This window comes from Sphaeramia orbicularis, chromosome 20 (genome assembly GCF_902148855.1).
Source record: "Sphaeramia orbicularis chromosome 20, fSphaOr1.1, whole genome shotgun sequence".
In the NCBI taxonomy this organism is placed as follows: domain Eukaryota; kingdom Metazoa; phylum Chordata; class Actinopteri; order Kurtiformes; family Apogonidae; genus Sphaeramia; species Sphaeramia orbicularis.
Window position 1 is genome coordinate 9,894,831 of NC_043976.1, and position 25,702 is coordinate 9,920,532.

A 25,702-nucleotide genomic window follows, 5' to 3' on the forward strand; every position below is an offset into this window, starting at 1 on the left:
CTCAACAATGTTCACCAGTGACAGACCATGCACCCAGTGGGACCATAAACCTCATAGTAAATATACAGTTGGACATGCAGTCAGGAATAAAGAAGACAACACAGATTAATCATCATGAGATGTCTTTGATGAGGAGTTTGACACTTGCTGAAAACTTGAGAGTTTTAGCAATGACTTGAAGGGAAAAGATGGTAGCCAGGAACCCAATAAAATGCCACCCCCAATCATGTCACCATGATTTCACAGAGGGAGAAAGTTACAGGGGACATTTCCAACACTTCCTAGCACCTGTGGAGTGGATTAATGATTCTGTAATTTTAGTGGTTAGGTTGAAGTGAAGGTAGATTTGAAAAAGAAGGACCCAAAGCCTCCCAGAGCAACAAGAGCTAGAGAGAGACCTGTTGTACGGTGCTGGGGGCACTGGGGGCAGTACTGGTAGTGGAGGAGGAGGTGGTGGTGGTGGTGGTGGGGATGACTACAGGGCGTGGAAGAAGCTGTGGTTTAGGCTTCTTCAGCGAACTTTTGCCAGGTACCTTAGGGCCAGACCCTCTGGAGGTAGGCAGAGAGGATGACCTCTTCAGCCCCACTCCTTCTGAGCCTCTCCCATCCCCTGCTCTCATTTCCTCTGTGCTGACTGGCTCCTCGGGGGAGCGTGGTCCCATCTCACTGATGGTGGTTTCTAGCTGCTTGATGGTCTGTTCTAAGCTGTCCAGTGTCTTGTAGGTGTTCTTCCGGATCTCATCCGTCCTGAGGAGGGACTCGGAGCTCTGTCTCTTCATCTGGGCCGGGCCTGTCGACTTGGATGTGTCTGCAAAAGATTTTGAACGTGAAATCTCAAACCTCTTTGCTTCTTTGTGCTGTCTGATGGTGCCATCAGACTCCTCCTCATCTTCGTACACGACCACCTGTAAGGTCTTCTTGCCAGACTTTGTGCCGGTGCGGATGGCCTGGGTCAATGCAGCAAGCTGTTTCTTAGGAAACTTAAACTTGAACTTTTTCTTATCCTGCTTGCTGTCTCCATTTGACTCTAAATTTACTCCGCTGTCTGTGAGCTCAGAGATTGAAGATGAGGATGAGGATGATAAGCTTGCATGGTCAGCGTTGCCTTGTGATGACTTGGCCTTTTTCCCATCAACCCCTTCAGTCTCTTTTGCCTGCTGCCCGCCATTCCTCTCAGTGTCGGACTCCTCGCTCTCCTCATCAATGCGCTCTTCTGCTAGCATCCTTTCTAACTCCTCCTCACACTCAAAGATTGTAGAAAGGCGTTTATATGCCGAGCGGATATCCATGGGCTCATCAAAAATGATGATGACAGGCTTCTTGTTGAAACCGTTATCCTGTGGTGCAGCAGAATCCACCGCTGAGTTTCCTTTGTTTGCAGCATTGCCTACAGTAACAGTTTGTACACTTCCCTTTTTAGCATTTACTAACTCCTGGTACTCGCCACAAGATAAGGCCTGAACCTTGGTGTTGGTGATCATAAAAGCTATGTTGTCAGGAGGTGGAGGTGCCTCCTCTCCGGGTAAGTCCGGACTAAGACTCGCCTCCTCATTTCCCTCCTCACAGTTAGCTTTAGGCGGCTCACTGTTATCACTACGATCCTTTGCTGTGGGTGGAACAGAATGGGTAGATCCTTCTTTTTCACTACTCACTGTTGAGGTTGCCAAAGGCTCAGGTATTATATTTTTACTCGAAACATGCTCTTCTATAACTTTGCATTTCTTTTCACTGTTAATTTTGTTACGGATTTTTCCTTTCTCCATTTCTGCATTGGTCTTCAAGGATTCAGAGCGTTTGACCTGCTTCCTTGGCAGTTTGAATCCATTGAGTCCCACAGGTTTAGGTGATATAGGCGGAGGTGTTACAGGTGGGGGTGACTTGGGTGGCTGTTGCTGCTGTTGCTGGCCTGGAGAATTGTCATTAACATTGACATTTGACACCTGTGATGGAGGCTGTGTGGACTCTCGATGTTCAGAGGATTCCTCTGTTCCTGGTGGGGGTGGAGTTTCTTTGGGAATCTGTCCAGTCACATAGTATATGACCTGTAAATAATTCAAACAGTTACAAGGTCTTCATGTAACAAGTAAAAAAAAAATATAAATAGATATATTTTATTTGTATGAATCTAAAGTCATACACACCCCTTGGCTCTGTCGAGCAGTAGTATTTCCATTTTCATCTGTGTCTGGTTCTTTATCCTCTCGACTGGGCTCTGAGCTCTGGTAGGACAGTGTGCGAGGGAATAATATTACTGTGCAACTGGCATGTCAGGTTGCTTTGGATTAAGTATGAATTCACATACAGGACCATAATAGTATCTGACATACTAGCATCCTTTAGCAAACAGAAGATGCTGCTTTGATTAACTTCAGGTCTGCATTATGTAACAATGCATGGTATGATTTTAAGTACAATTTCAAGGTTAGCTGAATGTCAATTTCAATGTCAGCCCATGCAACTGTGTAATCACAGACAACTTCAATTTGTATGTACAGCAATAAACTGGATTCTTAGACACTGAACTGAGCTAAATGCATTTTTACTGTTGAGAGGTTTTTTTAATATTAGGTCCAGTTTGCATGTTTGAGGTGACGAAAATACAAATTTCAAAATCAGTAATCTGTGCAGTTTCCTTGACAATCAAACAGACTAAAATAAAAAATGTTTTGCATGCAAATAACAAAAAGACTGAGAGTAAAATTTTAACAAAACATTGGTATATCTACATTAAAATACAAAGTCTGGTTATGTTCATGCACTTCGCACCTCTTTTAATTTTGGCCATAATCTCCAATAGTGGCTAATGTGGTATATTTTATCTTTCACTGCTCAGAACATCTCACGCCTCTAATAATGAACATATTAATATTTAAATCACATAATCTAAGCATTAATATCTTAACTTTGGATGAGTCATATCTGCCATATTTAACAAATAGGGCAATTAAATGTAGCAAAAAAACTACGCAACTGTGGAAATAGCATGAAACATTAAGTGCTGAATACATAGGTATAAAGCCGTGAAAGCAAACTAGGGTAAAGTTGTGCAAAGATGCAGAGGAACAGGAAAGTAATTGTTGGAAAAGGTTCAAGTGAGGGAGAGGAGCATGCAAAGGGGCCAGACTGACCTCTAGTGAACCAAGTCTGCAAAAACAAGTTGTGTCTACATCTTTAACTGTAGTATTTTTGTATCTTTCAGTTGTCAATCAATTAAGAAGTATTTGTTTGGTTGATTTTGACATGATGTATTATTAAAGAAAGACAGAAGACGATTTAATTGCCTGTATAATACAGTGCTGAGGTCTTTATTCATTCTGAGAAAAGCACAAGGAAGAATTAAATCAGTGGCAAAAAAAACATCACCGACTGGTCCAGACACACAAAAGACATAGCATCTTTTCTGGAGGCTTTATTTTATGCAGACTTAATCCTGAAAAGCTGTAATATCCAGCAGAATCAAACAAGGGAAGGAAAATGAGGCAGCCAGGAAAGGAACTTGTTGGAGGCAGCTGTTATAGTTTTCTCTCGAGCAGAAGCAAGGGCACAAAAGTTGTAGAAGTGTTAAGCCATCGATTGTGTCAGACAGTTGGAAGAGGCAGGCAGTTAGCTGGACAGCTGAACGGCGACACATAGTTTACCTTTTCTCTTTGAGAGGCATTAAACCCCCAGGTCTCAGTTCTCTGATTTGTGGTTCAATTCGAGTGGTGGGCTCTACCAAATTTTTCACCCCTACATCCTTAACTGTGCACTTCTGGAAAACCTAAAGAGGGGAGAAAAGTGAAGGGGAATGGGGGCAAGGGTTTTAAGGAGGGAAGGACTTTGAGTATGGTCACCTCTGCCACAGCTGTAACACCTCAGATGAGACAAAACAAGACTCAGAATCCACGGGTTTGACAGCTGTCAGTACCCGTCCTTTACCACCTCTGAGGAAGTCAACCTCCATGGGAAGAAAAGACAGCCCAACCCACTCCCATCATGTAGAATTACCAAAGTTAACCCCATGCCACCGAGTGTGTGTGCGCGTTGGAATACTGCATGCATCTAACCTGGAGTTCTGCCATGATCTTATCGCCTTCATCCTCTTCCTCTCTGGTCACCGAGGTGGTCACAGGGGGAGGGGTGGTCGGCTTGGGCTTGGTGTCCGGCGGAACCTTGGTGGTCTTGGGTTGGGGAGCAGGAGGTGTGGCCTCCTCTTCAACCTCCTGTTGTGAAAATTAATGGAAAAAAAAAAATGCTATTATTTGTATTGCCTTGTATTACAGCATTATCTTCACTAAAGAAATTCTCCAGTCACAAACCTGTTTTGGTCCACCTGTTTCATAATCTAAAGCTCCTTTCATTACTGTCGACCACTTATATCATATAATTGCTGAGGTTCTGATCTTAATCCTGTGAAAATCTGCCATATCTGTAATTTGTTGAATAACGAAATAAAAAATATCCACTCCAAATCACCTACCGTATGTCAGTGAACACAGAAATCCTGTGAAAATATTAGTCCCATGGACATCATCTCTGTGATTTGGAGCAATTTACAACAGTCTTACACCTACTTCCTGGTCCAGAAGTTCGGAGGCTGCACTGGTGATAACTGATAATTACTTTTAAAGTGATGTGGGTGGAAACTGAAGAGGCTCATATCATGATAGAAGGAACAAATGTACACCATTCCAATGAGTGAATCTCATTAACGATGAGTTGGAGGGCATGTAAGACAGCTACAGAAAGACTATTTTTGCATCTTTGAATAGATATCTGTAGATGTTGAGCCTTGACATCAGAACAGGGGAACAATGCAGTGTTTCTGCTGGTAAGGTTTTGCTGTGGCACACCACCATGGCAAAATCCTTGCCACCACACCATACATTTGATACTCCAAAAAAAAAAAAAAAAATCAATAATGCATATTAAAGTCTTGAATTTAAAATTTTAAGGTTTTACAACACGGAACAGTGTTTGCAGTGGTAGTGTCTTCCATCTTTATTGGTTGGTTCTGCTGCTTGTCACTACTAGATCAACTGCCCATTTGCACATGCACGACGGTAACTATATTTGGACAAACTGCCTGAAAAATGTTGGCAGAGACATTCAGAGTCATAGACAGATGACTATGTTATTGAGTGTGTCATGACTCAAAAATTAATACTATTTTTGTAATTAAATGTTATTATTAAATGCTGTTGCAATTGTCTTTCCTTAAAAATGCAGAACAGAAACTGCCCCCCCCCCAGATGACACACTGCCACACCAACAGTTGCCAAAAGTATCATTAATATCCAAATAGCCTATACTAATAAAGACACACTGCACTTATGGACAGTCATTCACATAAATACACAAATTCAGCTAATCAGTTATTCATTTAGGCATTTCAGCAATATCTGAGAAAAATAAGTGTGAAAATAAAGGAGTATAAAATAACACATTTTTAGGAAAAGTACAAAATTAGGGGACAAATGAGTCAATTACATCATAGTTTTAAGTTCCAAGTTAATAAAAGCTGAATTTTCACTTTAAATATGGGTGCTTCTATGAAACTGGGTACATTTTGATACCTACCACTTTGCCAGCTTTTTAGACCCAATAATACAAGAGAAATTTAGATATACCCCCCCCCCCCCCCCCCCCCCCCCCCGGATGTACCTAATGATGACCTCAGATAAATGCAAAAACATTACACTCTTACTCTGAGCAATCCCAAAATTAATGAATTTTTTTTTTAATCAAATATTTGGGCCAAAAATAGGACCAAACTTGGGACATGAAAAGCTACCTAGGTGTCAGTGCATTTGATCTTGAAAACTTGGCTTGAATTGGTCTTATATACCGCTATAAATTAAGACACTGTGTTAAAGTTGAGAATCCTAGTGTTTTTTTTTTTTTAATCCAGACATGTGGGTTTTTCATGAATTGGCAGCCTCATTCTAGGTTTTGTATGTAACCCATCATGTCCACTTAAGTTACATGCAGAACTTACCCATTTAAACACATAAATTGTGAATGATATTGCAAAACAGCGGCCATTTTTGTGAAACACTCTGCCTTGCATAATTAGTTCAATTCCCAAAATGTACCCGTGAGAGAATAAAGAGATATTCAAAAAAATAGTAGCGCGTAGTTTTTGTGTCCTTTTGACCGCGTTACATGCAGATTTTTGTATTAAATATAATGTAAAATAAAATAAAAATGTGTTGTATCTGAAAAATAGTTTCTCTTTTATCTTAGTAAGTATTTATTTTTAAAACAGACCCAAAGTGCTTCCAAACCTGCTTCATAAAATTAGTCTACATCTGGTTTGAATTTTTAGCCCCCCATGTCCTGTTTTTAGGGACCAGCACCCATATAGTCAGGAAAAGAAAAACACCAACCTACTACACCAGTTTAGTGATCTGACCATATTGGACAAAACCATCTCCACCCAGACTGACCTGAGCCGACACAGACTCCTTCCTGCTGGTGTAGACCACCTCCCCAGAGCGTGTGGTGGTCATGCCTGAGCCGGAGCTGGGGTAGGTTTTTCTAGGAGGAGGAGGGGGTGGTGGAGATTTGTTCGCCCTTTCAGATCCCGTCTTGGTCACAGTGTCTATGGGAGCCGGCTTGGTGTTGGAAGAGGGTTCAGATCTGATCTTGGAGGACCTTTCTAGAAGAGGTTTGGCTGGTTTCTCTGCCACAGGCTTAGGGAGCTTCTCGGGTCCTTTCTTGGCTGGTTTGTCTGCAACTGGCTCAGCCTTGGACTCATCTGCACATAAATCAGGTACATGGGAATACATACTTTAAAATGTGTATATAGAGGGTATGCACGTGATGTCACCGCTGGCGGAAGTCACCGCGGTTACGCCTACTGAGTGGCAGAAAGAGGGAGATGAGTGACAGTGTTGGCTTCAATACCGTCTAAACTTAAGAACAATATTTAATAAAAAATGGGGAAAAGCTGTTGTGCGATTGATTGTATGAACAGGTTTGAAAAGCAGTCGGAGCTATCGTTTTACAGACACCGAAAGACAAAGAAAAGAGAAGTAGATGGATCCACAAATCCAGGAAACCAAACCTGGATTTGTGGATCCTGTTTTGTGCAAAGTAACATTAATTTATGCTGTATTTTTGGGTAAAATCAGACCTTAAATTACATATTGTTTTGGCTAACGTTACTTCTTAGTAAAGCTCTTGGTTTCGTGATCAGATCTTTCATGGTTTTTGTCTTCATTTTGTGATTCTGAACCTTGTGCTCCTACATGATTAGTAAACTAACTTAAACTGAGGCTAACTCAGTTTTTCAAATATGGGGAAACTCGAGCATAAAGCTACGAACGTATTAGGGCCACATGAGAAAATAAAAACACTTGTCACTACGAGTATAAAGTCATAAAATTTCAATATAAAACCCAGAATTTATGATAATAAAGTCAAATACAAAAATAATCACGATGTTATGAGAAGAAAGTTGTAGTTATAAAAAAAACTCATAATTTAACAAAAACGTAATTTGTTTATGAGATTAAAGTCATCATATTCCGACAATAAAGCCATAATATTACAAGAATAATGTTGTAATTTAAAAACAGATGGGAAAAATATAATTTCTAAGAATAAAATCATACCCTGCTGGTACAAAGCAGTAGTATCTGTGTTGGATAAAGTACTTGATCTGAACTAGACTCAGTAAATCTCCTCAGTTCCAGAAGATCATGCATATCTTCACTGGGGTCAGTCCACGGTCTACTGTAAATGCACTTTGGATCAGCTGGTTCTCTGCCTAGTTTTGGACCCTGGTTGTCAGTAATGATGAAACCATGTATATTTGTTTCAGGTAAAAATAACAATGATCCCCTCCACCCTGAATGTCAGGATATGCGAGTTCAGGTCACATGTCAGTGTTCACGGACCACTTGTTCTTTGGTAGCTCGTACGGATCCATGTCCAGTCCAACTGTCCTTCATTTAATTTCATATTTCACATTTTCCCGGTCTGGCTGTGTTTACTGCTATACTCCGTCATGTTGAGCAGGTTGGTTTTTGCCACTCAGTCTGACTTAGAGGGGCGTGGCCCGGGGGGGAAGTGACGTATGTGCATACCCTCTATAGAAAACTGTGCTTAGATCTTGAAGTTCTGTTTATGATGGACTGGTACCTGTTGGAGACTCCACTGGGCTGTTATTTTCTGCTTGTTCTCCAGTGGTAGCAGAGACGATGACTGGGTTCTCCTCCACTTCTAGATTAGGAATTCCCTTCATCATATTGGCTTGGGCCTCCTGGAGGATCTTCTCAAACTCTTTTCCGTCATAATGACCCATGTTCTGCCTCTTCTCCTCCCATTCCTTCTCTGCTGCCTACAAGATGAAAAGATAGAAAGTGGGAAGAGACATATTTGAAGGTTCTGTTTATAGCAAATGATCTCACATTTCCAAAATACTTAGGAGAGACACTGGATATTGGAGGTGTATTTGTTCCTTTTTGTTTGATTTGTAAGTGAGCAGAACTTGGTAAATATTTTTTTTTTTTGTTCAAAGTGTTTTTATTACACACGGAGTCATCCAGAAAAGCATAATACAGTCTTTTTTTTTTTTTCTTTTTTTTTACCCAAACCCATGAACATTCCCACCCTGTTGCATCATAAAAAAGATGATAATTAACAATAATAATATATTGTTGTTTTTAATTGTATGGCTTTTTAATCTATTCTTGTATTTTATTCTTTTTATTTGGGTTTTATTTATTCTTCTGTATAGCACTTTTTTTCTTTTTTGTACAGTTTCTATGTCTTTAAATCTATTCTGTATTTTATACTTCTATTTTGGTTTTAATTATTTTTCTGTACAGCACTTTGGTCGACTGCAGTAGTTTTAAAGTGCTTTACAAATAAAGTGGGATTGGATAATAAATAAATAAATAAATAAAAAGGAACACAGATATTAGTCACAGACTCATATTAATAAGACTACTCTGGAATAAGTGAGGGATCTACCTCTTTTACAGGTTGCCAGGTACTGAAAAACTTATTGGCTCATCTTCTTACAGAATATCTAATTTTTTCCAATGTTAAACGATGTAAAAGATTCAGAAACCAAGATTTAAATTTTGGAGATTGTTTATCTTTCCATTTAAGTAATATTACTCTACAAGCTAGAACTGGATGAATACTTGATTGTGTCTTGCTCTGGTCTTCATGGAGCTAAGTGAGGAGGGGCAAAGTTCCACAAAATCATGCAATGAGTAAATATAGAACAAAACTGACCATACATTTACCATATACTGGGATTTTTACAGCCAACAGCCAAGGGTGTCAATCAAATGTTTTCTTTGTGATATATACATAAAAATGAAATAATGATAAAAAAAAAAAAAAAAGGGCTGGTCAGGTGACTAAGCATACCTCTATAGACATAGCCCTGTTTTTGCTCTTGTCCTGACTGCTCTGGAGTTCCTCTATAACCAGATCCTGACTGGTGGTGCCGTTGCCATTATTTGTCGGATTCCCATGTGTCCTCTTATGACGCACAGGACTCGGAGGATCAACCATGCCCCCCTTAGGAGACTCCCTGTCTTGACTCTTGCTCGGGTTGGGACTGGGGGGGTGAGGTGGGCTGGGGGTGAGTGGTGGGCTGGGCTGAGCAGTGAGGGCTGCAGACTGCTGGGACTGCTGCATTTGCACCGGGGAGCTCTGGACATGATGGATGACCACCGGGGAAGAAGGCATCACCTCTGATCTGATAGTAGAGCTCTGAGGCTCTAAGGGAGCAGATGGGGAGCCAGGTTGGGCTGATACTGGGGGAGCTTCAGCAGGGGGCTCTGCTGCTGAAAGGCTGTTGTCCACAGGGACATTAGCAGACGAGTCAGGACCTTTTTGAGTGCTTTCAGTGGCACATCTGTAGAAAGAAAAAACACACCGTGGATAAATAGAAATACTTCTATTCAAGCACTGTACTTTCAGTTCCTCATACTTCAGTTTTTCCATTTTATGCATTTTATACATGACTCCCACTACATCTAAGAGACTAACATATATATGGTGCATAATATAGCCATGCTGCTTTTGAATGAATAGGATATAACATTTTGACTTTCAAAGGTTATCTTTACTGAACATTAAGGCCAAGGCTTCTCAGTAGAATGAATAAAACTAGGCTATAATTCATAATTAGGACCTCACTTAAAACCCTGCCAATGCACCTGTTTCCTCATCAACCTGCTCTGCTTTTATAACCTGTGCCGTGCTTGCTGAATACAAAATATGGTGACATTTTCATAGGATTTATTAACTGAAATTCATCTGGCAATTTATCCACCCATAAATGTTTACTCCTGCTGGTAACTTGACTGCTGTTATCCGTCAGATGATAGAAGCCAGGGGTGTCATAGAATATACAAAATGTGTTGACATGGATAAACTTACATTTTGTGTGCTGTGGATAACACAAGAAAATACTAGTAACTGGATGTAACTCTAGTTCTATGAGACTATATGTACAACACTCTAATGAGCTTTAGTATTTGAAAGATAAAATTTTGTACATGAATTTGCACAAATATAAATCTGTTCATATGTAAATAGTGATAACGGTAACATGGAGAGGAACCATTTTACTGCACAATGACAACTTTACTTTTGACAGTCTTATGTACGTTTTAATAATCACACTTACATACATTTACTTGTAAGTACGGCTTTAAATGAGTAACATTTCTTTTATTCGAGTGTGCTATTTGTACTTACTGCTGGAAATCTATTTTGTGACACACGTTGTTCAACTGTTCTGTTTTTCCTAAAATTTGCAAACTCAGTGTATTCATATTACACATGGTCATGGTTACATAAACTGCAGAACTTTCTTTTTTTAAACATAACATTGATAGAATATAACTTTCACCAAAATTACTACTTACAGGCTTTTGGAAAAAAGATTTTGAACTACATCAAACCCTGTAATAAAGTTGATTAATTTTGACATGGGAGGTTAAAACACAACTAAAAGCTATGATGCAACGTCTTTTGGTTTGGCAACAGGGGTTGTTTTAAGTTAAAGACAAGACAGTCATTGATGGGAGAATGAAAGAAAAGTCAAGAGTGAGTTTGGTATCTGTGACATATTAAAATGGAAATGAGGCGCTGCAGTGTCCACCAAATTAATTCACTTATCGGTTCAGTGAAGGCAATGGAAGTAAATCAAGTTGGACGTCACACTCCTCTGTCCACACAGAATGACCTCTTTGATGGGATGAAGGCCAGGCTGCCAGTATAATCAAATCGTACAATCTCCCACATCATAGACTCTGTGAGCAGATCTGCACAGCGCATTTTGTTTTCATCTTCAATTCCCTCTCTTACTTTCAGCTCCAAAACTCCAGCACCTCCTCTACTGATCCCTACTTTATCTCCTTTGACGTTTTTCTTTGCATTTTCTTTCCTCTACCTTCTCAGACTACTGAGTGTGTCAGTCAGGCTCTTGACTCTCTTCAGCATGCTGTCCAGTTTATGAGGCTCCTCCTTCAAGAACTTGACGGCTTCCACTTCCACCCTGAGAACGGCCCGCATCCTGGTTTGCAGGGCTGGGAACTCCCCTAAGGAAAATCACAGAGATATTTTGTAAAAAAAAAAACAACAAAACAAAACTGAATGTTTTCAAACCAAGTGTGAACTTAAAGGAGTGACATTTTGCTTTTTTAAATGGAATTATGCATTTTAAAACATTTCTCTGTGGTCTACATAAACTGCAAATGCTATGTTTGGGTCTGAATTCTTCATTAATTCATCTCCACAGGTCCATCTTCAACCCTATTTCTGAGTAATGACACCAGAAAGGTTGTTTTGAGTGCTGGCCCTTTAAATGCAAATGAGCCACTTCAAGCTCCACCCCCTCCAGGTTGTAGACTGTGCTTCTCTGTCCCGTTCAGCCACTTATGTTTGTTAATACAACCAACAACTGAACATTTGAGGTAGTCAGCTTGAAGTTTGGACATATTTTCAGTATGGACTACAACCGCTGCTGCAGACAAATAATTATGTCGTACTCAGAGAAATGTTCGTCGAAAGTCTAGCCCTTATATGTACAAATGTCATGACATAACTAGTTATAGACCTAACAAATTAAGCAGGAATTGAAGCAGGTTGCAGAAATCCACTTGATTCTTGCCAAAATTAATATAAAGATAGCTTTGCAGCAACTGGAGGGTTCAAATTCAAACTTCTTTAACTATTAGGTTCCAAATACACAAATACATGCACCAAAGACTAATCAAAGTGGGTTTAGCAAAATATGACCCCTTTAAAAGGTGAGAAAAACTATTATAATCAAACCCACTCATGGGTTCACATGTTGCCTTATTTTTGCTACTGAGGTTTCCAACATACAAATAAATTCTGTGTCTTACCTTTGAGCCCAGCCAGAGACTCTCCCACCTTCCTCAGAGTCACCGCTCCCTCTTCAACATCTTTCAGAGTCACTACTCTGTGTGTCGCAGTCGAGTCCTTCTGCAGAGAACCCACATACTGCTCCAGGTCACTGCAACATGCAAAAGAATATGAGCTTGTGAAATAAGTAAAATATTAATTTTCTTCCAGCAGTTGGCAAAGACAGTACATATATTTTATGACGTGATAAAAAATACATACATTGTGAGCCTCATGAAAAATAAATAAACATCAATATAAAATAAGTTTGTATTTATGTAATTCTGGCAACAAAACATACTTTCTTTTATCTGTTCTTATTTATTATTCAAGTACTTGGCAGAGATTTACACAGCTATTAATATTTTATTTACCCCATATAAACACCAGGGGGCAGGGACGAATCAGTTATTTTACAGCCATACTGTGATAAAGCCTGGGTAAAGGTAAGAGCAGACCTCAGTACATGATTCTTAAAAAAAAAAAAAAAGAAGCAAATATCTTGAACGTAAAATGCCCAAAGGTAAATTTCAACCAACGCTCCCCTTATGCAGAGTGTTTTCATGTCTAAATCAGATTGGTTAGACTAGACTGAACTGGATCAGATCCCAAAACCACAAATGTTTACATATTGCAGGATGGTTTTATTTGTGAGTGAACACTTCCTCACATACAAAAACATATGAAGCTGTTTCACAAGCGTCCCAGTGTTTGAGCAACTGGCTGCTCCGAGGGGAAATGTGCCGAACGATAACATTGTGTGCAGTGTTGGATTGCCTGAGAGGGACTAAAATGGTGCTTCATTGTGGCCAGGTACCCTTGAGAAACAGTCTTTTATAGCACCCCCCCTCCCCTTCTAAAGGGAGTACGAAAGGCAATAAGGAGACACAGAGTTAAAAGCCCGTTATGCCAAGTCCTGTCGGTAACGGGAATGATGATGGGAAATTCCAGCTGAGAACAAAGAAAACATATTTTCCCTTTTCTCAGATAAAGCCTTCCACAGATACAGAAGCAGATACTGTGACTCTAATACACCATCTCTCACACGGTATGTAATTTGTGCTGTAAGGGATCTCCCAATCTAAACAATCATAAAACACATATTAGATTGTGAAGTAATGCGGGATCATGGGAGTTATTTTCACCACCAACGCTGATGAAAATCTATCTATTGTGACTCAGGCTGAAATCATGCTTACAGATACTACAAGGAATTAAAGCATTAAAGTTTTAGTCACATTACAAGTAACATTAAATTGGAAAGCATATCATTTGAAATGGACTGTTACATAAAATAAAAAAAACTAATAATTTCTCTTAATTTGAACATTATTTCAAAGTATGATCAACAAAAAATGATCTAGACCTAGTTGTTTCTAGATATTTATTGCAGAAATGTTATGTATTATAGCTTTAAACCTACCTATGTAGCATTTTTACATCCATCAAGGGTATTTACTGAAAGAAATGCTCTCATCATACTTTTCACGTTCTCTAAAGTCAGCAGTGCAAATTACTCAACTGAAACTTGAAACCTTCAAAGACCCTGTTTTAACGATGGGGATACACTGTTGCTATGACATATTGCAGGTGAAAAGTGGCTTGTAAGTACGTTTGGCAGGCTACCTTGATAAATACTCTGCACCTTTGCTCTTTAGAGGAAATGATACTTTCATTAATAATATCCTCTGACAAAGACACAGCATGTGACTTACAACTCCTGAGGATAATTGTTTCCTTGTATTCCTCTTGTTAAAGTTACGACATGTTCCTATTTTTAATATAACACCTCATTTAGTTTGAGTCAATTGAGTGTGCAACTATTTTTGTTCAAATTCTGAAGATTTGAACAGTTTTAGCTGAGTTAATTAGTTTGACTTCTGTTTTTTTTTTTTGTTTTTATTTAAGGATAGTATTTAAAAAAACAGCATGACAGTAAATATGACACAAAAACCAAGATTTATTCAAGGTTCTGCACTTTTCATTGTAATATTTATTGAATTTCAGTGTTTTGCTTCAGTTAATTAAATGCTTTTTTACTCCTTTTAGTTTTTCTTAAGTATATTGGTCTTGTGTGTGTGTTATTTTTTTTGTTTTGTTTTGTTTTTACCATTCTGTGCCTTCATAGGTCAGGACACGAGCTCTGTTTTTCACGCCACTTTTTCCCATTGGTCTAAGCAGCCCTAATTATCAAGCCTTATTTAAAGTGCCAGCGACCATGTTTTGTTGACCCACAACTAGCTGGATACCAGTCTTAAACAAGAGCTTAATCCACTGACTTCCTTGTTCATTTCCCAGTCTCTACGAGCTTCTATCATCATGTTTATTGGAGCATATGTTCACCACTGTTAAGCAAGACAACACGGTTTGACCTTGCCTGTAAACATCGAAATAAAAGGGATTCAATTACTGCTCCCTGTTGGCAAGATGAACCAAGTGAATTAAAATAAGAGCAGGGTAGTGAATAATTACTCCACAGTTGGGTCCATTGTTCTAGACTGCTGTCTCTCAGAGGCAGGCACTGCTTGCCGGTATAAACCTGTGGGCTGTAATTTGGAGGGCGTTGGCTTGTCAAAGAGTTTGGAAGTGAATAGCACAGGTAAGCTGATAAAAATGAAGCCTTTTGGGGATTTCCTATATATGGAAGCAACGTGAAGCACTGGAGCATTACAGGTGTAGGCTGAGGAGACTCTGAAATAAGCCAGGTAAAGTCACCAACAATATGCTGTCGTAGCAAATGGCAGTGAACATTAAACTGTACCTGAACTGGTCATGCTTATGACATTAATAGTGCTTTGTATATTACTTATAAGCAAGACACGCACAAATTCAGTAAAAAAAAAAATCGTCATAAATGTACCACACTGGACCTTTTTATTACATGAACAAGGCTTACGCTGTCAAGGGCTGACAGCAAGGGTATATCCCTGAAATCCCCCAAATCCTCTGATTGATATATATATATATATATATATATATATATATATATATATATATATATATATATATATATATATATATATATATATATATATATATACACACACACACACATACATATATATACATATATATATAAATAAATAAATAAATATATATATATATATATATATATATATATATATATATATATATATATATATATATATATAAAATGTATATATACAGGGTGTCCCATAAGTCTCCATACATAGGAGACATAATACATATGGTTCTAACATGTATTTCTTTATATTTCTTCTTTATAGTTCTTCAGCAGTCGAGGACACGCATTGAAATGTGTTCCCGACAAAATGGCAGTCATATAGAGCATATTATATAAATAAAATGGTTTATGTCAAGAAACGTTTATTTTTCCTATGTATGGAGACTTATAGGACACCCTGTATATATATATGGCCATGGCAGCGGTGGTGGCGTTCAGGGTAAAACCAAGAACCTATGGAGAGCAGCAATTATCGGCCGTAAGTGATGTACCCTCGTATATTCTGGGTGATGAGTGCAAGTAAACAAGCAGCAGTCAGTGAGAAAGATGGAGTGGAAAGTACATGTTTGCACTTGTTGTTTGTGCAGCATTAGGCTTTGCACTCTGCCATTGTCCTAGAGACCTGACCCAGCACTGGCCAATAATGTGTCATTTAGACTGGTGTCTGCTGCACAGGGTCAGTGACCAGTCCATCACAGCCCAGGTAATCAGATAATACAACGTTACTGCGTGACCACCTGTGCTGGATCGGCCCGTGAAGAAGGCAAGATGTCTCTGACCATGACTGACTGACAGAGCAACAACTTGTGTACTCCACAACAGACGATGACATAAGTTACCTGATGGAACCACTAGTATTAAAGATGATGTTTTGAAATAGCTAGCAATGGAAATTCACTACGGCCAGGTAATCTTTTCTTTAAGTCAGTGTTTTTCAACCTTGGGGTCGGGACCCCATGTGGGGTCGCCTGGAATTCAAATGGGGTTGCCTGAAATTTCTAGTAACTGATAAAAAATTAAGAAAAACTTACTAATAAAAAATATATGGTGAGTTGAGGGAGACAATCCCAATACATAAAAAACATGACAAACTCTGAAGCTGAAACTGAAGCACTGTGGTACTGTTTACCTTTCAAATGTTCATTGTGGTCGGTTTCAGATGCTGCAGCTCTTTCATAATTCATAGTTTGAGTTCTTGTTTGTTCAGTATTAATTGTCAGCCTTGTAAATCCAAGCTGGACTGACTGTACATATCCTGACCAAGGAAAATCAAATTCTCATTTTGTGCAGTAATCTGAACCTGGCTTTTCTGCCTCCTTCCATAATAATATACATTATATAGCCTAAATGTCCTCTAAAATTAATGTTTATTTACAACATAGTATAGCAAACTATTACATGATCAAAAACAAATCAATTTTAGGAAAAAAATGTCTCCATTCTGGGGTCGCCAGAAATTTGTGATGTCAAAATGGGGTCACGAGCCAAAAAATGTTGGGAACCAGTGCTTTAAGTGGACTCACCTGAGCTGTGTTAGTACACGCTCTTCTAGACCCAAGTACTTGTGCCTGTCCTCTTCAACCAAAGCCCTCTGCCTCTGGACCGGGTCCTCCAGACGCCGCATGGCCTCTGCCAGTTTAACACTGATTTCCTGCTCGGCCCGCTTCAGCTGCACCCGTAACGCTTCTTGGTTCTGGAGCTAAAAGGAATACACAGAGTCCGATGAGATATGAGAGGTCCCGGAAAAATACACTGCGCTACAAAGCAGTGGTGACATTTACACCAATGCCCTGTAAATGAACTGAAAGTATAATGAGGTCTTGCCTGCAGCTGTCGCATCTGATGGAGTTGCATCCTGAGGTCAGACACATTTTTCCTGAACTGCAGGAGGTTGACTTTAAGAGGAACTGAGACCTTGTCTGGAGGGGCTGAACTATTCTTGGGTGCCAAAACCGGAGAACCACCTGTATACAAAAAAGTCAAACATTAAACGACAAAGCATTTATAATATCAAGTATGAAAATGCTGTAGCCATTTCACTACAGGTATGTAAAATTTTAGTTTTAAGTTTAGAATGGAATGTAAAAATCCAATAGAACACAAATCCATTCTCTTTATTAGAACAATTAACTTGTCTTTATAATCATGCCACTGTCATATTACAACATCAGTAACATCTTTTAAATCACTTCTTAAAACACATTTTTATAGACTTGCTTTTATGTGATGTCTGTCCCCTTTTTACCCTTAATTTTAATTTTTTAATTTGATCCTGTTTGATAATGAACTTGTTCATACATCTCTCTAATTGTGTTGCTTCTGTTTTAGTGTTTTTACTTGCTTCGTGTATCCTGCTGTTGTGCCCTCTGTCAAAGCACTTTGTAAACTTTGTTTTTAAAGGTGCTATACAAATAAAGCTATTATTATTATTATTATTATTATTATTATTATTATTATTATTATTATTATTATATTAAACCCAGTAAACACACTTTTAAACATTTTTCCTTAATGTCTTCAAACAAATCTAGTAGAAATCTTCCTCTTTGACAGGGTCAGAGGGCAACAAAAGAAATCTATAAAAAATATCTAATTTCTTCTACATTTTAACACAGTAGCTAGTAGCCTACTTATGATTATTTGATTTTTTTTTTTTTTAGCATTTCCATTACAATAAATCCAATGTTTGAAGTATTTATGGAAAAATATGAGCACAATAAAGAAACAGCTGTGATTTTTATGATTTTTTTTATTGGGAGGTGCTATTTCCCAAACACAAAACTGATTTTCTTCTGTTATGGAGACAAAAAAAACACTAGAATGTGCAGGTTTACTTAGAAACAGGCTAATTCTGAGGAAAATTTTGCATATTAAGCTTAATCAAAAATATAACTATGGATTAACTGTTGGAAAAAAAACACATTTTTTTCTTTTCTGTATAAAAACTGAACTTTTTTTTCTTTTCTTTTTTTTCTTTTTTTTTTTTTTTTTACAGATAAACAATAGAAGAATGCTTTGGGCCAACAACAATGACAGTAAAATGGTCAAAAATAATTGTTTGTATTTTCTATATGTTCCTTATGTTTTTTTGACAAAGCCACAAGGAGTCACTGTAAACTAAGAGCCACATGTGGGTTAAAGATCCCCAGACATCATGGTATCTCCCAAGAAGAGGTTCTTATCATTTTTAATTTTCTTTATTTTTTCTATAATTGCACATGTAAGTACAAATATAACCCACACCTTGGAGCAAGTTGCAGTTGTGCTTTTCAAACCACTCCTGTTTGATTTTAGTCTACAAATTAGAGGTTAGACTGTACATGTCTGCACACATATTCTCTCCTGGCAACCCTCCAGTCTGACTTCATGCTCCTAATGTTTCATAATGACTGCTTCAACATTTTACGGCACCTATTCCCCTGCACAATAAGAGTAGATATGTCAAATATTGGCTTCGCCTCTGAAATGCATGTTTACAGATTTCAACATTTCAGTCACTGGTGGAGACAGAGGTTGTAACCATGGAAACAGAGAAGAGTTAATATTTGCACTTTGGGTGAATGTCCCTAAATGGTCAACAACAATAATAATTTAATTCGGTCCACTTTCAGAAACTTCACCCTGTGTTTAGACTTTTAAAACCTTTGGTTGTTCCCAGACTGCATCTAAACACTGAAATGGATGTAAATCAATGTTGACTCAATATCAGAGTAGTTTCAGTTCATTCTCCTTTGTTGTCAAATGGAACCATCACGGTTGAAACTTTGTTTGGCTTAACCCATAAAGAACTGCTGCTACTTTTATGTTGGTTCCCAAATAAAATTTTCTCTATATCTAACATTTCTTAAGGGATTTTTCACCATTTATTTATAATATTACCCTCTGTATTTTGCATTTTGTCAGTATACATCAGATGTTTTCCCACATTTGATTCACTGATTATGAAGATGTTCATAAAAGCTCAGATTAAAGTTGAGGGTTATTATATCAGAAACAAAGAAAACTGTAGAAAAAGTGACTTGTTCAGTAAAATATATCATGAATTTAACATAACACAAGCATTTTCATCCACTGTCATTGATCAAACTCAGTGGGTTTTACTGGTGAATCAATGTTGTAGAAGATGATGGTATTTCCACAGTAACTACAGAGCCTCTGAACGTCATATCTGATGACCATGAAAAGATGACAAACTGTATTTTACACCAATTATTTATATGTATTGATAGGATTCATGGACTAACAGGTATGAAGCATTTTGGATCAGTAGATGGTTTACATCGATGATGGATGTTTGGGTCTTTATGGATTAAAACAGTGTTTTTAAACCTTGGGGTCGGGACCCCATGTGGGGTCGCCTGGAATTCAAATGGAGTCACCTGAAATTTCTAGTAATTGATTAAAAAAAAAACAACAACTTACTAATAAAAATATAGGGTGAGTTGAGATAGACAATCACAATACATAAAAGACATGACAAACTGTGAAGCTGAAACTGAAGCACTGTGGTACTGTTTATCTTTCAAATGTTCATTGTGGTCGGTTTCAGATGCTGCAGCTCTTTCATAATTCATAGTTTGAGTTATTGTTTGTTCAGTATTAATTGTCAGCCTTGAAAATCCAAGCTGGACTGACTGTACATATCCTGACCAAGGAAAGTAAAATTCTAACTTTATGCAGTAATCTACACCTGGCTTTTCTGCCTCCATCCAAAATAACATACACTATATTACCAAAAGTATTTGCTCACCCATCCAAATAATCAGAATCAGGTGTTCCAATCACTTCCATGGCCACAGGTGTATAAAATCAAGCCCCTAGGCATGCAGACTGCTTTTACAAACATTTGTGAAAGAATGGGTCGCTCTCAGGAGCTCAGTGAATTCCAGTGTGGAACTGTGATAGGATGCCACCTGTGCAACAAATCCAGTCGTGAAATTTTCTGGCTCCTAAATATTCCACAGTCAACTTTCAGCTGTATTATAAGAAAGTGGAAGTGTTTGGGAACGACAGCAACTCAGCCACAAAGTGGTAGGCCACGTAAACTGACGGAGCAGGGTCACCGGATGCTGAGGCGCATAGTGCGAAGAGGTCGCCAACTTTCTGCAGTCAGTGGCTACAGACCTCCAAACTTCATGTGGCCTTCAGATTAGCTCCAGAACAGTGCGCAGAGAGCTTCATGGAATGGGTTTCCATGGCCGAGCAGCTGCATCCAAGCCATACATCACCAAGTGCAATGCAAAGCCCCGGATGCAGTGGTGTAAAGCACACCGCCACTGGACTCTAGAGCAGTGGAGGCACCTTCTCTGGAGTGACCAATCGCACTTCTCCATCTGGCAATCTGATGGATGGGTCTGAGTTTGGCGGTCGCCAGGACAACAATACTTGTCGGACCGCATTGTGCCAAGAGTAAAGTTTGGTGGAGGGGGGATTATGGTGTGGGGTTGTTTTTCAGGAGCTGGGCTTGGCCCCTTAGTTCCAGTGAAAGGAACTGTGAATGCTTCTGCATACCAAGACATTTTGGACAATTCCATGCTCCCAACTTTGTGGGAACAGTTTGGAGCTGGCCCCTTCCTCTTCCAACATGACTGTGCACCAGTGCACAAAGCAAGGTCCATAAAGACATGGATGACAGAGTCTGGTGTGGATGAACTGGACTGGCCTGCACAGAGTCCTGACCTCAACCCCATAGAACACCTTTGGGATGAATTAGAGCGGAGACTGAGAGCCAGGCCTTCTGTCCAACATCAGTGTGTGACCTCACAAATGCGCTTCTGGAAGGATGGTCAAAAGTTCCCTTGAACACACTCCTAAACCTTGTGGACAGCCTTCCCAAAAGAGTTGAAGCTGTTATAGCTGCAAAGGGTGGACCCACGTCATATTGAACCCCATAGAATAGGAATGGGATGGCACTGAAATTCATATGCGAGTCAAGGCAGGTGAGCAAATACTTTTGGCAATATAGTGTACATTCTATAGACTAAATGTTGTCTAAAATTTATATATATATATATATATATATATATATATATATATATATATATCAAACTATTACATAGTCCAAAAAAAAATTCTCCGTTTTGAATGTCTGGGGTCACCATATCTTTGTGATGTTAAAATGGGGTCACGAGCCAAAAAAAGTTGGAAACCACTGGTTTAAAATAATTTTAAAAATTTAGGGATTATGTTTATCAAGATTTTGAGGTTTATCTTATACGTATGCCTCCAACTCAGGACAGCAAAGCTTAGAATCCCTTTCCAAAAGCAAAAAAAAGCAAGTCAGACATATCTATAAACAACCTACAGCGTCAGAAACACTGACTCCCGCCCTGTGCTAACCACTAGGTCCATTAAATAAAATGTTGTCCCAGCCCAAGTACCACACAATAGGTCAGGGAATGTTTAAAGTGCACTCTAAAGCTCCCTCGACACACACTCACACTTTAGCACAGTCGTGAGAGAACAAACTTTTTGTCTTTCTAATCCCCAGTACTATTCGCTCCTGTCTTACTTACACAGCACCTGACAGCTGCCTAGACCTGAAGTACAGGTTACAATGTACACGTCTGCTGTGTTTTGGGCACTGGGGAGAAAAAGTGCATCAGCAGAAAGGAAGGACAGCTGTGACAACGAAGAAACATTTGAGACACTTCGCAAATAAATGGCAGCGATTTCTCATACGTGACACAGAGACAGTGAAGCAGTCTGCAGAGATTAAAGAACAACCTGTAACTTTTCTAGTGTTCTGCAGATACTGTGTATTCAAGCACAACATAGCAAGTTAAAAACCCCTGAGAGCAACATATGATAAGCTCCCAAGCCACATAAATAGTTCTGTGTTTTCTCTGTGCCACCGGTGGAGTTGCAGATCTTTTTATCAAACCAAAATCTGCCCACAGACGTCTGCAGAGCTGAGACTGAATCGCTGAATCATCTTGGCAGGCTTGGAAAGTCATAGCATCTTGTTTTAAGTAGTGCTTTCAGGGGCTTGTGTTAGCTTCGCTGGCTCTCATCTCTTAACTCCTATTAAACTAGATGTACGAGGGAAAGGATTGGAAGGAAATATGAACCGATGACAAGCTAAGAATCCTGACTTTGTTTTCCCTCCTTCCAGTGTTCATTGCAGACTGTTGACTGACACTGATGTAAGGGCTTGTCTGCACAAGACATTATGGCGCTAAAACTGTTATTTGGGGGGGGGGGGATCTTCCAACAGGACAGAACAACAGTAATACTAACCTGAGCTGTGAGCGCTGTGGGCTGGAGATGATGTCTTTGGTGGTCTCTCGCTGCAGCCAGAAAAAAAAACATTAATCAGGGAAAGGTATTTGATAACAGGAGCAAATGTATCCTTAGGCACTTTGGAACTACAGGTTAGTATTAGTAGGGGTAGTAAAACAAAGTATGATGGGAAAGACTGACAAACCAGAGGGTAAAATGATGTTAATGATGTTAACAGGCTCCATTGGGGTTCAACATGGCACAAAAACATACAAATTTACTGCATTTCTAAAACTTTCAGAGTAACAGTCAAGCAAACATTAACACAGAGAAATGCAAAGAGTTGAACTGCAGCCAGATACATAGTGGCCATTTATCCAGGGAGCAAGTTACTCTCAAATCAGACTCACAGTCAAATCTATTTCCTATTTACCAGTTGCTATTTAAGCTAAATGTGTTTGATATGGCCATGAAGAGAGGGATCCTATATTGTTTCCACTTTGGCTGGATGGCTTTTTACTTGAACCCTATTCTCCTGATGCCTCGTTTTGTCCTATACTGTGATTGCTTACCTTAGAGGCTCCTTGGTGCCACTAGTGTTTGGCCCCTTTAAAAGTGCATGCTGAACAAGACCAGTCAAGCTGGCAATCTGTTGCTCCATAGCCTTCATTCGCTCTCTGTTGAAACATCAGAAGATTCTACTTTCATCACTGAGGCCTATTGCATATTGCAGCTGCTAGTTGAGCAAATATTAGCTCAAAATAAAAAAAAAAAGGGAAGGGCTGTAAGAGAATAATCATTGTTTTAATTACCTGTTCATAAATCTGGGTGGGTATATGTGGTGGTATTTTTTTTTACTATTGATTCGCAATTATGGTCTGAGTAAATATTGACTTTCGGTAAATAAATAGTATCTGAATTACTACCGTGCAACTGTACTTGAGTCAATCTCTTCAGAAATAGAAACACACCTGGCAGGAGGAGAATCCAAATGGGATAAACAAGATTGCCGACTAAAGACAAAAAAAGTTCCTGAGGGTCAGGTCTGTAGACGCTGAAGTCTTTCCTCAAAATAAAACAAGACTTTCTCACAAAATGAAGCAGCTGAAAAGTGAGTGAAAGGGCAGTCTGAAGATTACACTGCTTTAAGACAATCTACCACCTAAGGGGTTGATATGGAACTGTACAGTGAGATTGGCTGGTAAACCTCCAGGCTGGAAAAAAAAAGAGCATCTTTTGGTTCCAGATGTTGTTATGACATGGTGCCAGCTGAGGACATGGTGGGGGCTGTGGTTTTAACTGTGCAAAAGGGTCAGTGACAGTGCATGGAGAAGTGTCATTCAGTGCATTAACGTGAATATTTCTGACTAGAGGGCAGTCAGTGTTGTAACTAAGTTTATTTTGGAGGTTAAGTACAGTACTTTGCCTTTCAAATTCCTCACTCTTTTCCCAGATTCCCAGGGTATTTCTAATGGGGGGGGGGGGTTTGGAAAGCCCAGGTGGTCCAACTTGATCTGACACACTGATTTGGGCCATTTTAAATACTTTTCCAAACTGGTCAATATTTTCTTTGGTTTTCCTAGGTATACACAACCTCACTCTTAGTCGCTTCCAGTAAAACCATGCTCACTGGGCTAAGTGGCAAATATCCCTTTTGCCCTTTATGTTTATATGTTCTCAGACAGAACACACAATCCCGCCTAAGAACCAAACTGTCTGCTGGATTATCCAATCTGAACAGGCTCTGCAGCTGGGCTGTTTCTTGAACAATGGTCACAGACTGACAGAAAAATATACTGTGGGTTAAAGGGGTCTCCAGATATTATCCTGTTTCAGCAATGGTAATTTTGTCTTGGTCTTCTCACTCAATAACAATTAACATAATAATAATCCACTGTTGGAATAGAGACTGTAAAAACAGTGGTTAGATAAGCAGAGTTGGATGTATAAACACTCCAAACTGATGCATGTGCATTAGTCTATGCATTCTGGGCAGAACATGATGCTCAAGACAGTGAGAGGGCAGGTTATATTGTTGACTTCAATCATGGATGATGAAATAGAGTACCAGTAAGGAATTGTAAATTAGAAGCTGATGGTTAGAGTGAATCTGGGATGCAGAGTTAGTCCATGCTCCCATGCAATATCATCATTTAAATTGTATAAATCTAGTATGATCTGATATAATATTCTTTCTTCAGACTTACCGTGTCTGGTGTTCATTGGCACCTGGGGCGGGACCCTGTAGGTGACCCTGGAGATCTGTAACTACCGGTGATCCCATGTTGGCCCGGGTCTTGGTCCCTGTCATGTCCTCCTTCCTAAAGGACTGGCGGACAGGTGAGCTCCTCTCCATGGGAACACCGTGAGGGGGGACACCATGAGGGGGGACAACATGAGGGGGGACACCATGAGGGGGCACGCCATGAGGAGGCACGCCATGAGGAGGCCCACTGTGGATGTCAATCATCCGCACCTCAGCCATCCGGTGAGGGGATGGAGGCGGAGTCTTGGAGCCCAACGTAGGCAGCTGACTGTTTCTGGACTTCTGTCTGTACAGAGAAGGGTGATCCATGGAGTCTGTGGGGCTGGGCCCACTGTAAGAGCTTGTGGAGCGGATGGAGGCACGGTGAAACCCCCCCATGCTGTGTTCCGGACCATCAAGCCCAGCGTTGGGGTGTGGTCCATGGGCACTGGCCATACTCATTCTTCCCTCTTGGAGCAAGTACGGGTCTGCGTACAACCCCTCATTTCCCCTCGACAGACTGTGGGTCTTACCACTCATGTCCTCGTCTGGCTTAACATCTCGTCTCTCCAGGATGGCGCTGGGACATGGCGAGATGGACCGTACAGGAGCGCTGGCATTAGACAGTCTGTCCCTCGGGATAGTGGCGCTGCCAGGTATGGAGCCCTGCCGTGGGCCAAATGGTATTCTGGAAGGTGATGGGGGCATGGAGTGGGGGGTTGGGGGGAGTGCACCCTGCATGGGATGGTGAGGTGGCGGACCCATGGGGGGCTGTCTCAGTGGGTGTGGGCCATCACGACCAGCATGCACCATATCACTGTGCATCTAAAAAAAAAAATCACAAAGCATAAAGAAATATGATTATA

The 25,702-nt window shown here is 39.7% G+C and overlaps 1 protein-coding gene across 1 annotated transcript in view; it reads right to left on the reverse strand.

Moving 5' to 3' along the window:
• kiaa1217 (KIAA1217 ortholog) overlaps nt 1-25,702 on the reverse strand; it is a 167,255-nt gene that overhangs the window by 2,948 nt on the left and 138,605 nt on the right. Inside the window, 14 exon segments of the mRNA XM_030123051.1 lie at nt 399-2,042; nt 2,142-2,221; nt 3,640-3,760; nt 4,047-4,202; nt 6,429-6,739; nt 8,128-8,326; nt 9,370-9,862; nt 11,408-11,555; nt 12,366-12,496; nt 16,894-17,069; nt 17,195-17,334; nt 22,610-22,659; nt 23,164-23,268; nt 24,799-25,661. Of these exon segments, the coding sequence (XP_029978911.1) occupies nt 399-2,042; nt 2,142-2,221; nt 3,640-3,760; nt 4,047-4,202; nt 6,429-6,739; nt 8,128-8,326; nt 9,370-9,862; nt 11,408-11,555; nt 12,366-12,496; nt 16,894-17,069; nt 17,195-17,334; nt 22,610-22,659; nt 23,164-23,268; nt 24,799-25,661 (4,617 nt within the window).